The 14,080-nt window shown below is 57.3% G+C and overlaps 1 protein-coding gene across 11 annotated transcripts in view; it reads left to right on the top strand.

Moving 5' to 3' along the window:
* NFIX (nuclear factor I X) overlaps nucleotides 1–14,080 on the top strand; it is a 101,282-nt gene that overhangs the window by 68,821 nt on the left and 18,381 nt on the right. For 9 of the 11 annotated variants that reach the window (XM_072947576.1, XM_072947575.1, XM_072947578.1 and 6 more), the window contains 5 exons: nucleotides 8,773–8,835; nucleotides 9,173–9,247; nucleotides 9,631–9,751; nucleotides 10,923–11,059; nucleotides 13,897–14,019. In XM_072947576.1, coding sequence (XP_072803677.1) covers nucleotides 8,773–8,835; nucleotides 9,173–9,247; nucleotides 9,631–9,751; nucleotides 10,923–11,059; nucleotides 13,897–14,019 — 519 coding nt within the window. The remainder of the gene's footprint in view (nucleotides 1–8,772; nucleotides 8,836–9,172; nucleotides 9,248–9,630; nucleotides 9,752–10,922; nucleotides 11,060–13,896; nucleotides 14,020–14,080) is intronic. The other 2 variants (XM_072947579.1, XM_031689524.2) reach the window with 1 other exon arrangement.

The following is a 14,080-nucleotide window of genomic DNA, read 5'->3' as shown; positions in this document are numbered from 1 at the left end:
TTTTTTTTTAAGGAGTCATTTCCTCCCTGCTTTCTCCCCTTTTTCCTGCCTCTCTCATAACCTTCTACTTCTCTGATTCTTTCTATCACATACTTCTTCGACTACTATGCTTTGGCTCTCATTTTCTATCTTGGCCCCTCCCTCTCTCTCTTAGTTTTTTTTTCCATTTTGTTTTGTTTTCTTTAAGTTTTAGTTTTGTTTTTTTTTGTCATTTTCTTGCTCTTGGATTCACTGCCTTCTTCTCTCCTTCCCTTACATTCCTGCTTGTCCCAGGAATGTCCCTCAAGTGGCCTCCAGAGCCTTTGTCTCCCTCTTCTCATCCCAAGTTGGCATTAGTGCCCCAAAGGGACTCTCTCCCTTTACAAATAATTAGACCAAGGGCAAGTGTATCTGGGGGTTGGGGGGAGGGTGACGCCTGGCTTTGGGAGGTAGGGACACTATTAATAGTCCTAAGAGCAGCTGGGGGTGGGGGCGGTTGTCTGGCCAGGCCTGGCCTGGGCAACTCAAAAGGCCAGAAAGGGCAGTGCTGGAAATAGAGTGGGCAGGGGTGAGGGAGCAGCTCTGTAGGCCCCTAACCTGGATGTGGCCCCTCCTCTGCAGGGCCCCTGTCTTTTCTTGCTGTGCAGAGTGTGGAGAGCATTCTCACTATCAGTTTCTATCTATCAGGTTGAGGAAGGGACAGAAGCTTCAGGGACTGGGGTCTGCTTTTCTGGGCCCCACCATCACATGACTCCTGGCCCCAGGCCCTCTCGGAAATGTTGGCTCCAGCTGCCAGCTGAGTCGTGGCACCAGCCTGTGCTGCCAGGAGAGGCGCCTGGCTGCTTGTATGGCAGTGCCTATGCTCCTGGTATCCTCAGCTCTCTGTATCCCCAGAGCTGAGCTACGATGGGCGGCACCCAGCACCCTCAGAATCCAGGGGCATGAGCATTTGTCCCCTTCCCCGTTAGCCTTGCCCATCTGGCCTTTCCATTCCTTGCATCTCCCCCACTGTTTCCAGCGTGGTGACTGTCCTGAGACCATTTACTATGGCTGTGAATTTGGGGAGGGATGCACCTGTAGAAGATGTTCTGCTTTGCCTTTTATTTCTGGAGAAACCTCTCTTTGCAGATGGTAATGGGCCAGGTCTTGAGGGAGCCTCTCTGCTCGCTGGTGGTGGTCTCTGGAGTGAGACACCAAAAACTATGATCTAGGGTGTACTTGATGTATCATGAAGAGTGTGAATTCCTGTGGAAGAAGAGCTGAGGGTTAGCCACTGCTTCCCTACCAAGATGGCATTTGAGCTAAGTCCAGAGGAAGAGTAGAGTTTCAGCCAAGGGAGGCAAAGGAAACTGGTGATCCAGGTGGAAGGGCACCTGACATTTATGGAACCCTTACTATGAGCTGGGCCTTGGACTGAGCACCTGATACCTATTTTCTCATTTATTCCTCACCCAGGAACCCCAGGGGGCAGGCAGTATCTCCATTTTACAGATGAGGAAACAGTTCAGAACTTGGCCAAGGTCACTGGGCCAGTAGGGTCTAGAGTATGGATGTGAACTCAGAGGAGACCCTTTCCCTTGTTACTGGCTGCCCACGTCCTCCCTCCATCTCCCTTTGCCCTTGGTGTGCCCCATTTGCCCCCTCTGTACTGGGGTCCTCCCTTTAGCAGGCACGGGGTCCAGACCAAGGATACCTCCCTGGGTGGGCCAAGGGCAGGCTCAGGGAGGAGGTGGAAGCAGACCTGGGGCGGAGGGCTCCTGCCTCCCTTTGTTTCCCCACAGGTCCCTCCTTTTGCCTCCATCAGTAGTGGTATTTCACGTTCATTCCCTCTCTGATGTGAATTCTGCTCTGATAGGACTTCCTAGCCTCTGGGCATCTCTGAAACATTCAGGGTGGTGTTACCGCTGGCCCTGGGTCTGCATGTTCACTCTGCAGACAGCCATGGAGCACTGGTGTCTGTGATGCTGGGGTCGGTGCTGGGTCCCCTGCAAGAGGTGGATTCAGGGAGAGCCTGCATGCCCGCCTTCATCTCCCAGTGCTGCCGTGGGGTTGGGGGGGAGTCCTCGTCTGTTAACTACTGGGCTGGGCTTGGAGAAGCAGCTTACAGGTTGATGGGTCTGGGCTCTTTCCCTCCATCAACCTGCTGGGTGCTTTGCTCTGTACCAGGGTGTGTCCCTCCTCCTCTCTCCTTTGCTGGCCATTATCTGTCATCCCTTGTGGATCAGCAGCTGGGCAGCCAGTTGCCCTAGGCTTCAGTGCCCAGGCCCCATCTCTAGTTCTCCCTGGGCTGAGGGCAGGGCTAACATAGGTTCTCCTAGCGGTGCAAGGCAGAGAACACTGAGCACCTCACATTGGGGAGCACCCTGGAGGGCTTGGGGCTGCTTACCTGAGCCCAGCCTTCAGATCCCACTCTGCTGGTCTCTTGAGCACCAAATAAGCCCATGGACTCCTCCCTTCCCACAGCTTCATTGCCAGGCCATGAGCCCTACAGCAGCCAGACCTTGCCCTCACTCCCTGGGGAACCCCAGACAGCAGCCATGGAGGCGAGGTGTGTAGGGGTGGAAAAGACAGTACCGCCCGGGTCAGGGACCAAGAGTGGAATGTCCGATCTTGATGCTGGTCCTGGCCTGTCAGGTCTCTGTGGCCTAATCTGCTGCCCACATCCTCCCCAACCCCATCACCTTACTTGGGCCTAGTTCCCAGGGGCAGCCAAAGTGGACCTAGACCACGTGTGTGCCATGGGTGTGACTTGGCCTCTTCCTCTTCCATGTCACTCATGTCCTCCTCCCCTACACAGGTGACTCAAGTCAAAGGCTTGCCCCTTTGGATCTATGAAGGGTGGGTGAATGAGGAGAGAAGAGGGTGATGTGGGGGGAGTGACATGTCTCCTCGCCTTGCCCCTGCCCACACCCCTACCCACAGCTTCAGAGCTGCTTCCTGGTCAGGCTTCTGTCTCCAACCATGTAGGGGTCTAGAGAATGACAGAGGAGGGAAAACCTCAGGATGGCCCCAGGTCCTGCATGTGCACACTGGCTCAAGAGGGTGGTATGGAGAGTGGAAGGAAGGAGGGGAAGATCCTAGAAGCTCCCTGGGCCCGACCCAGGCTGAGCCCCACCCTCCTCTGCCCTCTGGCTGCCCTACATTTTCAAGGACTTCCTTGGTCCTGAGTCTCCTGTTCGCAGAGACAGGGAGAGCCCCTCTGTGACCCGTTCCTAGCCCCCCATCCGTCTGCCGCTCCCCTCCTCAGGGTGTCTCAGGTTCTCGGACTTGGATTTCAAGAGGCACAATAGTTACATTCTCCAGCTCTGATTGCTGCAGGCCAGGCCCCTGGTTCCCCTTGAGATTGGGTTTCTCATGCCCTGGACACTCCTGAATTGCAGAGGAGGTGGGGTGGGAGGTGTGCCACACTGGGTAGGGCCAGGGATCAGCTCCTGAATTTGGCCCTTCAGAGGATGACACCCCCAAGACAGAGTACAGCCCTGCCTGCTTCTCGAACCTCAGGCCTGGGGAGGGCTGGGGAAGGGGAAGGGCAGGCGCTCCCCTAGGGCTGGCCTCCCTAGACCTCAAAGGCCAGTGGTCTGGACAGAGCTGAAGGGGGTTCCTCTTAGTGGTGGCATGCTGAGCCCAGCTCTGGACACACTATCTCACTCCATCCCTGCTGAACAGCACGAAATGGCATCTCTGTGTGTGCATGTCTGGGTGTATGGGGAGTATGCACCCTAGTGTATACACGTGCCTGGGTACGCATGTGTGAGTGCGCTTGAGCTGGGCCTGTGCACCCCTCTCAACCCCCGAAAAACTTGCTCAATCTGTGATGTGCGTGGGGGCAGCCAGCCGGCAAGTTACACGTGGCCCCTTCCTCAGAGAGAATTTGTTTCGGGTGGGAGCCGAGGCAGAGCATTTGCTGCAGTGAGCAGGAATTCCTCCCTCACCTAGTAGGAGCCATAAATATCTCCCTGTCTATGGCTGGAAATATATATATATTAAAAACATGCTGTCAGTTGGGGTTTATGTGCAATTCTGGGCTCCTCCGGGCTGCTGGAGCTTCCCCTCTAGAGCTCTGATGAAGAGGCAGAGCCCTCTTGGAAACATGCACATGTGTGCGCGCACAAACACACCACACAAACACATACGCATTTGTGCAAACAGGCAGGACTGGGAGAGGAAAGGGGGCTGAAGAGAGAGAAAGTGAAGGAAAAGAAAGGATAGAGAAAGGGGCATGAAGCCAAGACAGAGCAAAATGAGACCAGAAATAGGATTCCAGAGGGAAAGGCGAAGAGCTGAATAAAGGAAGTAGGGGGCTTCAAGAGCTGAGAAGAGGCAGAGAATGAGTAGAGCTGGTTGGGGGTGTGTGTGAGAAAAACAGTATTGCAGGGGCTTCATAGCTGTTCTAGGAGATATGGAGGGACCCAAGAAAGAGAGGGGCCCATTCTGCCAACTTTTGGCTGAGCCTGGCCCAGGTCTGGGTGTTGCAGGAAGCCTCCAGTCCACAAGCATTGACACAGGAGTGTGACTGAGGACGTGTGGGGATAAATGGGGCGGCCCTGGACCCATGAGCCAAATCCCATTTCAGAGCCTTGCTCTGCGGAGCTCACTTGGGCCCATGCTTAGACAGAGTCCAGATTCATCACCTGCCCCTGCATGAGCCTCCCTTCTGGAAGCCTCTGCAGTAGCCAGAGCCCCGAGGCACCACTAGCAGGTGAGGCCATTGCATGAGTAGCCCAAGTCCGGAGAGGAAGACAGCCAGCAGAGCATGCTCTCACATGTGACACGAGCCAGCCTGAACACACCCCTACCCATCCTGGCAGCATCAAGAGCGAGTTGTGGCCTTCAAAATTCTCTCCACCCCCAAACCTGGACCAAGCAGGGACCTGATGTCTGTCCATCAAGGCATCCATCATCACACACAGTGGATGGACTTGGTTTTGAGGAAGCTGCATTTGATAGGCCAAGTGGAAGGAAGCTGAGAGCACAGAAGACATTTCCCTAGTCCTTAGCACCAGGATGTGGGAAAATGTTGAGTTGTCTCAGGGCTTAAGGGAGGTCGCAATGCCCCTGCCCCCTCCGTCACATCTCCAATCTCTCTAGGAAGTGAAGGCAGCCTCAGTCTCCAAAGAAAGGTGCAGACATGGAGGTTGGGGTTTAGTCAGGGCGGCCCTGAACTGGGGGTGTGTGTTTAGGGTCCCTACTGCTCTGGTAACCAGGCTAGAGAGAAAACCGAGACTGGAAAGCCTGCCAGGGGATGTACATGGCCCTGGAAGGCTGGGGAATCAGAGCAACAGCCTCGGGGGCGTGGGCCAGGCAGGAGATGATAAAAGATGGAGCCGGGCACCTGCCCGCCTTGTGCCAGCCAACACTTTCCCTGCCCCTCCACTGGCCCACAGGCCACCAGCTGGTCCATTATCCCCAGTGAGAAAGCAGACACTGGAGGGGGGCTCCCGTGTGGCAAGAGCTCACTCATGCACGCCCTCCTGGTAGGGATGCCAGGGGAGAACCACCCTGTGCTGGTGCTGGGTCGGGGCGAGGGGAGAAGGGGGGTGGCAGGGAGAGGAGCTCTCACTGTGCAGCAGTCAGGTCTCCTCCTGTGCTGTTGGCAGGGGGCAGTGCGTGGGGCCTGCGAACAGGAGATAAAGAGTTCAGGCAGAGGGTTTTCTCTCACTAACCGTGGATTTGTGTGTTTGTTCAGCTGGTGGCTCTGATAAGCCCCATTCTGCTAGATAAAAGCCAAGCAGCCATGAGGCGGGGCCTGGGGAGGGGTGTCATAAAGGGGCCTGCCTTCTTTCTGTCCCAAGGCCTGGAGTTATCCCTTCCTTTCCCCAGGGAGCCCAGACAGAGAAGGGAGTCAAGGCGACAGGGTGTTGTGCTCCCTGATGTGCAGCCTGGAGTACAGCTCCTGATCCCCAGGGGCTGTCCAGAGCAGGCCCTGGCCTCAGGGTGCAGCTCCCCAAAGAGCCCATCACTGAGAAAGCTGGCTCAACTTGCTCCCACCTCTGGGTGAGGAGGGCATCTCCTCACCCTCCCCAGGAGCCTGTCCCCCACAGGCCCAGTAGCCTGTCTGGGCCCTGCAGCCCCCTCCCCCTCTCTGCCCAAGGTGAGCCTCCAAGCTGACTGGGTGGACAAGGTCCTGCCCCCATCATACCCCTTGCTGTCCTGAAGATCCTGTCACCTTGTTGGGGCAGGAGTGTACTTGGCGAACTAGTTGAGGCCCTGGCCTGGGGATGGCCTGTGGGGACCTCAGCCATGTTTGAGCGGATCTTGGTGTCCCCAGGCCCCTAGCCTCAGCCCTCACTGTCCTTTCCGCTTGGCATTGGTCAGTAGGATGAAGGAGGTGCCGCTCGAACAGGATGGCAGGGCGCTAGCCACAGCTGCCCGTGCTGCAGGGCTGGCTTTTCTGCCTCCGAGCCTGGGTCCGGATTTCCAGTGTCTCTGCCTTTTGTCCTGGAGCTGAACTGAGCATGCGGGGGGCCGGCGGTGGTGGCATTGTGGGGACGCTGGCTGGGGCCGCCAGCCATAAGATGGCTGCCAAGGGCTAAAATGGCTGCCAGCAGCGCCCGGAGCAGCGCCCGGGAGGCGCGTGGCAGCGGGCCTTGCCCGCGCCGGATCCTCGCCCCTGCTTTCTCCTTAACATGGAGCTAATAGTACTAATAGCAATAATATTTCAGGGCAGTGTCCTGGTTTAGAAGGATTTCCTGTCTGTCGCGCTCTCCTGGAGCCCCATTTGTCTCTGCCTCAGTCGCTGGCCCACCTCCATCTCTTTGTCGGGTTCTCGCTCGTCTTTCTGTCCCTGGGCTGGGTGTGCGCACGCGCAGCTTTCTGTTTCCACCTGGCCATTTTCGAAGGGCCGGGACCACTCTCATAGGGTGGACTCCAGGGCCTCGTCCATCTCCCCCAACTCCACTCTCTCAGGTCTGGAGAACTCCGTGGGGACTGAGTTGGTCCCGAGACAAGTGGGGTCGGCAGCAGGGACCGTTGACTGTGTGCTCCTTGCTGGCCTCCACATGGTGGTCCTGCAGCTCGCCGTGCTCTTCCTGAGTTATGAATCTGGGGAAGGACAGCCCTGAGAGGCATCAGGCTCAGAACCTTGGTCCAAGGAGGCCCTAAGGTGGGCTACCTACTGCCTCAGCCCCTCAGCTGCTCCTTCCTGCACCGGCTGGGGCTTGAATCAGACCCAGAGAGCCAGGAATCAGCCAAGGTGAGAGAGCAAGAAAATTCACATCCACAGAGAGGTTGCCCTCCTGGGTGCACGGGAGAAGGTCTGGGGGCTCTCTCCAGAGCAGAGTGACACTAGCAGAGTGGTGGTCCGGGCTGATATTCCCCGTCCCTAAACACACCATGGGGGTGAGTGCAAAGGGAGGTGTGGAAGGACACACCCGAAACCTAAGAGAGTGAGGGGCCCTATTAGCACTTTCCTTCTAAACCTCCATTTTCTTGATTTGTGGCAAGATTTATAATTTTTTTTTGAAATTAGAAAAAAATGAAACAAGATAAAGGATGGGGTAAGTGGGGCCTGAAACTATCCTGGGGGCAGCCTGTCCTTTTCCCACCGGCCACTTTGAGGCAGGAGGCTAGGAACTTGGCCCAAGCTGTGGTAGGGCCTTGGCATTGAGAAGGCTACTGTTCTGCCCACCAGCCCCAGCACCCAGGGTGAGGCTCGCTCTCCCCTCCCAAGTGACTGTAGGGTCCCCCCACCTCTATCTCTTGGGCCCATGTTGCTCTTCAGGAACCTCCTTGCTGGTCACTCCCCAACATGAGCAGCTTGACTGGGAGGCTGGTAGGGGTTAGACTCCCCAACCAGCAGGCTGACTGCAGGGTGGTGGGCAAGACCCAGGAGGCAGGGTCACTCCAAAGAGTTGAGTGAAGCCCTGGCCAATACCAGGGCCCAGTTTTCCGAGGCCACCTCATGTAGTCCCCCTGTGAGCAGCTGATTCTTTACCGAATGCCTGCGTTTCTCCTGCCCCACAACCTGCCCTGGCCCCCCTCCGCCACCCTCTCGCCAGCTGTCGTGCCCAGGCAGGCATTCTGGAGGTCCCCGTTGTGCCCCTGGCACACAAAGCTTTGAGGATCTGGGGGGCAAGGGCGGGGGGCTTTCCCAAGCTCAGCAAAATATTCACACACACACTCCACCCTGCCCCCAGCCCTCTGTGAGCTCCCACCACACAATGGGCCCTTGTCTCGGGGCTCCCTCTGAGCAGCTGTGGCACTGGGGCATGAGACAGCCCAGACAGGCTGGCACAGAGCGGGCGACAGCGTCAGGGCAAACCTCCCCCCTCCGTGTTGCCAGGCACTGCCTGTAAGCATAAAGGTGAGGTGGGGGTGGCGCAGGCAGACAGGACTGGCTCTAATTAATGAAGTGAGGGAAGGAAGGGGCTGCTCCTCTGGAGCTTGAGCTGAGTAGAGAATGGGGGACCCTTGGGTCCATCCCAGCTGTGCAAAGAGACAGTCGCTGACTTCTCTCCTGGGCACCTCCTTGCCCTGACTCTCGGCCAGTGCTGCTCAGCCATGGGCAACTTGCCCCGTGGGCACATCAGGCAATGTTTGGAGACCGGTTTTTCAGTTGTCAACTGGGGTGCTACTGGCATCTAGTGGGTGGAGGCTAGAGATGCTGCCAAACACTCTGCAGTACCCAGGATAGCCCCACCACACAGCCATGGTAGTTTCTTCCCCCTCCCTTGCTGTCCTCAGTCTCTCTGGGCTGCTCAGGGCTGAAGCTGTTTACAGGGCTGGAGGGGCAGTTGCTTGTCTGCTGTGGGGCACTTTGGTCTTGACTCATCCCCTCCTTTGTGTCTCCTGCAGAATCCGGACAATCAGATAGTTCAAACCAGCAAGGAGATGCGGACATCAAACCACTGCCCAACGGTCAGTGCCCCCTGTCCTCCTGCCATACCTAGCCTCCCTGGCCTGCTGTGCCCCCCACATCCTCCCCACACCCTTCTCTGCTCTCCCTCGCCCTGGCGGACCTACTCCTGCTGTTCGCCTTCACTCAGTCCTTTGACTAAAGTCGGGCTGCTGTCCTGAAGGGAGCGTACCCCCAGTTAGAGGCCACGGACACCTGAGGACCCCTACCACGAGGGCCAGCCTGAGACTGGGACGTGGAGCATGAGATGCAGCAAGTGAGGGTGGGGAGCGCTTTGGGGAAACAGGCAGGCAACCCCTCCTGGCCCTTTCTCACTCACTTGCCCTTTTCCTTCCTCAGGGCACTTAAGTTTCCAGGACTGTTTTGTGACTTCCGGGGTCTGGAATGTGACGGAGCTGGTGAGAGTATCACAGAGTGAGTCCTACCTTCTGGGCCAGGGCTGAGTCGACAGGGGTAGGGGTGAGGCGATGGGACTTGGACTCCATGTAGACCCCCCACTGACGGGGTCTTGGCTGGGGAGGGGGCAGACAGTCTTCCTGGGACACTCTCTGCCTCATTGGCACCGGGCTAGGTGGAATGGAGGCATTCAGAGAACCCCACCTCTAACCTCCACTGCTTTGGAGGAAAAATTTACTTCCAAAGGCTCTTCCCAACCACCTCCAGCCCCGAGATTTCCTTAGTAAGCCTTCACAGTGAACTCACCCCAGGGCTTCTGGGGAGCTGCTCATAACAACAAAACAGGCCCCACTGGACCTCCCACACTTTCTAAACCTCATCACACTCTTGCTTCTTCCCAGCTCCTGTTGCGACAGCATCAGGGCCCAACTTCTCGCTGGCAGACCTGGAGAGTCCCAGCTACTACAACATAAACCAGGTGACCCTGGGGCGGCGGTCCATCACCTCCCCTCCTTCCACCAGGTGAGCCCAGCCCCCTAGGCCAGCTCGGTGCTTCGGGCAGCTATACCTCTGTGGCCTGGGTGCTTCAGAACATCACCCTGTGTTGAGGGTGCTGGCTCCAGAGCCAGAGCCCACTGTGCTCCCCATCCCCTGAGCCTCCTGCTTTGTGCTGTCCCAGGCACTCGGCCCTGGGAACACAAACCCATATAAGGCATGGCTCTGCCTAGAAGGTGCTCCCTTTGGGGACTGGAGAAGGCCTCTCTCGGGGACATGACACTTGAGTCCAGACATACGGGGGCTGCTACAGGCATGAGTTGGATGCTCCAGGTAGAGAGAGCAGCCTCCATCCCAAACAAGGCTGCACGAGCTGGCGAGACTACCCCACTGAGGACTTTAGAGGCCAGAGGAAGGTGTTTAGACTTAAAACCCCCTGAAAAGTTTTAAGTAGAAGATGCTGGGGATATGTGTTCCAGAAAGCACTTCTAGAAACAATGTGCGTGGGCGGGACTGACAACCAGTTAGAGGCCATTCTGCCAGGCTGGAGGGGAGGAGGCCCTGAGTCAGGTAGGGGATTGGCATGAGTGGGAGGGATGGAGTTGAGAGATGTTTGGGAGGTAGACACAGTAGGCCCTGGTCAGGGCCAGTCATGCAGGGCAGGGTGGGATCCTGTCCCTTTTTTAAAAAACTTGGACATTTTCGTTCATTGTGAGGTTTAGGCATTCATTTTGCTATGTTAAAATATTGCATTAAAATATATTTTCACATTTAATCCTACTTTAATATAAAATAACATAATATCTTGATGACTGAGTTTTGTGTCACCTCCTGGCATCTTTGTCCCTGGCCAGTGCCTCACTTGCCTTGCCCTGGCCATGGGAGCCGATGGTAAATAGAAGGTGGGGAGAGACCAGGGAAGCAGCTGGGGGTTTTGCCCACTTCTTTGACCTGGGCAGCTTGGCAGATGATGGTATCGTGGACTGAGAAGGGGCTCGAGGAGAAGGAGTGGGCGGGCTGGGCCTGCAGGGCTCTACGTCTGGTCTCGGGAGGTAGGCACACAGCGAGTGCCCTGCAGTGCTGATGTCGGCGGGCACCCGCTCCCCACGTGGAGAGCCATCAGCGCTGGCTTCCTTAGCTTGAGTACCAGTACCTCGGCTCACCCTTGGCCCACCTGATCCCTCTCCTCCTTCCCCAGCACCACCAAGCGCCCCAAGTCCATTGATGACAGCGAGATGGAGAGCCCTGTCGACGACGTCTTCTATCCTGGCACAGGCCGCTCCCCAGCAGCTGGCAGCAGCCAGTCCAGCGGGTGGCCCAACGATGTGGATGCAGGTATGGGCGCCGCAAGGCCTGACCCAGAGTAAGGGCAGCGTGGAGGCTCTTCTTCCCTCTTAGATTGCCTGGCAAGCCTCCCACCGGTTCCTCCTGCTATCAGTGGTACTACCTGTCTTCTCACCTCCCGATCTTGCAGAGCAGGGCAGACCAGGAGAGCAGAGGCAAGGAGCTGGCCTGTCACTAAGTGGGCAGTAGAGCCCACAGCCATGGCAGAAGGAAAGCAGAGGCCCTGGCACTGAGCCTCTGGTCCCCTGCAGTGGGGGCTGGGGCCTCCTCTTCAGACCCTCCTCTCTTGGTGTTTCTCTAGAGAGGTTGCCCCAGCCCTACGATCTTTATGGTTTAAAGCACATTCTCAAACTGGGCACTACTGGCAGCGTTCTCTGTGGTGGGGCCATTCTGTGTACTACAGGGTGTTGAGCAGCTGCCCTGGCCTCCACCTACTAGATGCCAATAGCTAACCTCTTCACCAGCTGTGATGACGGAAAATGTCTCTGGACATTGCTGATCGTCCTCTGGGAGGGACAGAATCTTCCTAAGTTTAGAACCACTGGTCTAAAGGGCCCAGCTTCACAGAGAGGAGCAGAGCCTAGTGCAGAGGGAGCAGAACGGCTGTCAGGCCTCCCAGTCCTCTCTAACCATCCTCTTCCTGGTGAATCCACCCACATTTACCTCCAGTCTTGATGGGAGGTGTGGGCACACCTGGAGAGCCCAGCTGGAATTGAGGGAGGGGTGTGCATGTGTGTGTGGTACACGGGTGTGTATAAGGAGGCTGCCTGCAGGATGCTTCTGCCTAACACACTGTTGGTGCAGCCTGTGTGTGTCCTCAAGGTATGGATGTCTTGGGACCAGGAAGTGCAGACTTGCATGTATAGGATGCACATGGGGTATGTCTGCTTTGGTCAAGCGTGGGGACAGGGGCTTTGTTCTCTGATGCAGGAAGATGAGGGTCTACCTGATGGTGTTTTGCTTGGTGTTTTCTAGATGTTCACCTACCGGGAAGGGCCTAGTGGATAGGCAGGGACCGGGACCCGAGAATAAGCAAGACTAAAGGGCGGGGAGGTGCTTCTGCTTTCCTGCTGCCCCAGATGAGCCTCCTGCTTCTGCTCTCAGAAACCTGGGAGGAGGAGAGGAGGGCTTGGGCTGAGGAAGAGGGCTAGACCACTAGCAAAGCTCAACTTGCGAGACAGCACTCCAGCATGACACTGGGTGCCTCTCCCAGGGTTTTCTCATGGCCAGCCAGGACCTGGGCCAGCACTGCCCAGATGCTTCCCTGGGGGAACCTCGGGAGATGCAGAGAGAAGGGGATGACAAGGGCCCGAAGACTCCCCAGCTAGGGCCTCAGTTAAATGTTTCCTCAAGGACTCCTGTGCCTTGAGGGCTGTGTCCACTGCTGGATCCTGGAGCATGGGCCCCCAGGTCCCTCTGCCCAGAAGTGATTCCTGAGGAGCCCTCCCCTCCCCAGTTCCCACTCTCTCCTTTCTTGGCTGTCTGCTGTTAAGCCTCCCTGTTTCTGCTTCTGGCAGTCCTGCCATGCATGGGCCCCCAACATCCTCCTGCAGCACCCCTAGTTCCCTTGCTTTCTCCTCTTTTAGTCCGTACTCACCCCCTCCCCCAACCAACCCTGTGTTGTTTCCCTGTGCAGGGACAAATCGCCAATTAAGCAGCCCAGCTGCAGGACTGGGAACAGCTGGGGAGGCGCTATGCGGCCGTGGGGACAGCTGTGCACAGCTGGTGGGGGCACTCCCCCGCCCCCCATCGTGCCAGCTATCAGGTGGCACACAGCTGCCGCCAGATAACACCTCTGCTGGCGGCTGGGAGTTCGCCCTTCCCCCCACCCCTTCCCTCTGTGGTTAAGACAGCTCTTATTTCTCTGTTCTGCAGCCGCCCCCCACCCCCACCACTCCATCCAAACTGATTCAGTTTATGTCCCAAAGATGACAGTTCTGGAAACCTGCCTTGACTCTACCTTACTCCTCCCAGCCTGGGCACAGCCTTAGGACAGGAGACAGGAGGGACCTAGCCTGGGGGCCCTGCTTTGTCATAGCATCCTTTGGATGTCATGCCCACTGGGCAGAGATGACCTTGGTTGTCAGCATATCAGGCCTCTAGAAGCAGAATTCAAATGGGGTGTTCTCTGTGTCCCTTCCTCCTGCTGAATACGACCCCATCTCTGGTACCTGGAGCAAGCAAAGCCCAGGAACTACCCATCCTATGACAGTCCAGCATCTGGGTGCCCTGGCTGAGGGAGTTCTTTCCTGTCTAGCTGTGTCCCCAGCACCCACCCAGGCCCTCCAGCCTCCTCCCTGCTCCCTTGTCAGATGTTGTTATCTCCACTGTGGTCCCTCCCAAGGGCTCGTGGTTATCCCCTGGCTTCTTCCCATCATAGCCACCTATAGCCCAGGGCCCCATGGAGCAGACCCCAGCCTGTCCCTCCTCAGAGGCCTCCTCATTCTGCAGCTGGCTCCCCGGGGCTCCTCCCAGACACCTTCCCTCCCTGTGACCTTGCATTCCCCCCTTTCATTCTATGCCCCTTGAGCTCGTTATCTGCTTGTCAGGTGGGCAAGATGGGCCCCCTTGCTCACTCCTGGCCCAGTGCACTGAAGGGCCTTATTTTCCTCCCCTGTCAGAAGCAACCGAGGCCCGGATGGTCTGCACACAGGGCCTGAGAAACAGAGCCATAATCAGGCTAAGGAGGCAGAAGGGAGTCTGGTGGGGAAAGGGGCCGCCGGGAGGGGGCCCGAGGAGAGCAGGAGTGAGCTGCTGGCTTCCCACCTTCCCCTGCACCCTCCCTAGCCCAGCTAAACCTGCCCTGTGTTGCTGATTCCTCCCCCCAGGCCCGGCTTCTCTAAAGAAGTCAGGAAAGCTGGACTTCTGCAGTGCCCTCTCCTCTCAGGGCAGCTCCCCGCGCATGGCTTTCACTCACCACCCGCTGCCTGTGCTTGCTGGAGTCAGACCAGGTGAGAAATGGAGGGCCCGGAGGGGGGCAGTGGGGGTGGCGGAGGAGCCCTGAGGGGCAGC

This window comes from Vicugna pacos, chromosome 22, assembly GCF_048564905.1.
Source record: "Vicugna pacos chromosome 22, VicPac4, whole genome shotgun sequence".
NCBI classification, from domain to species: Eukaryota; Metazoa; Chordata; class Mammalia; order Artiodactyla; family Camelidae; genus Vicugna; species Vicugna pacos.
The sequence above is the reverse complement of the archived record's forward strand: the minus strand, read 5'-3'. Positions and strand labels throughout refer to the sequence as shown.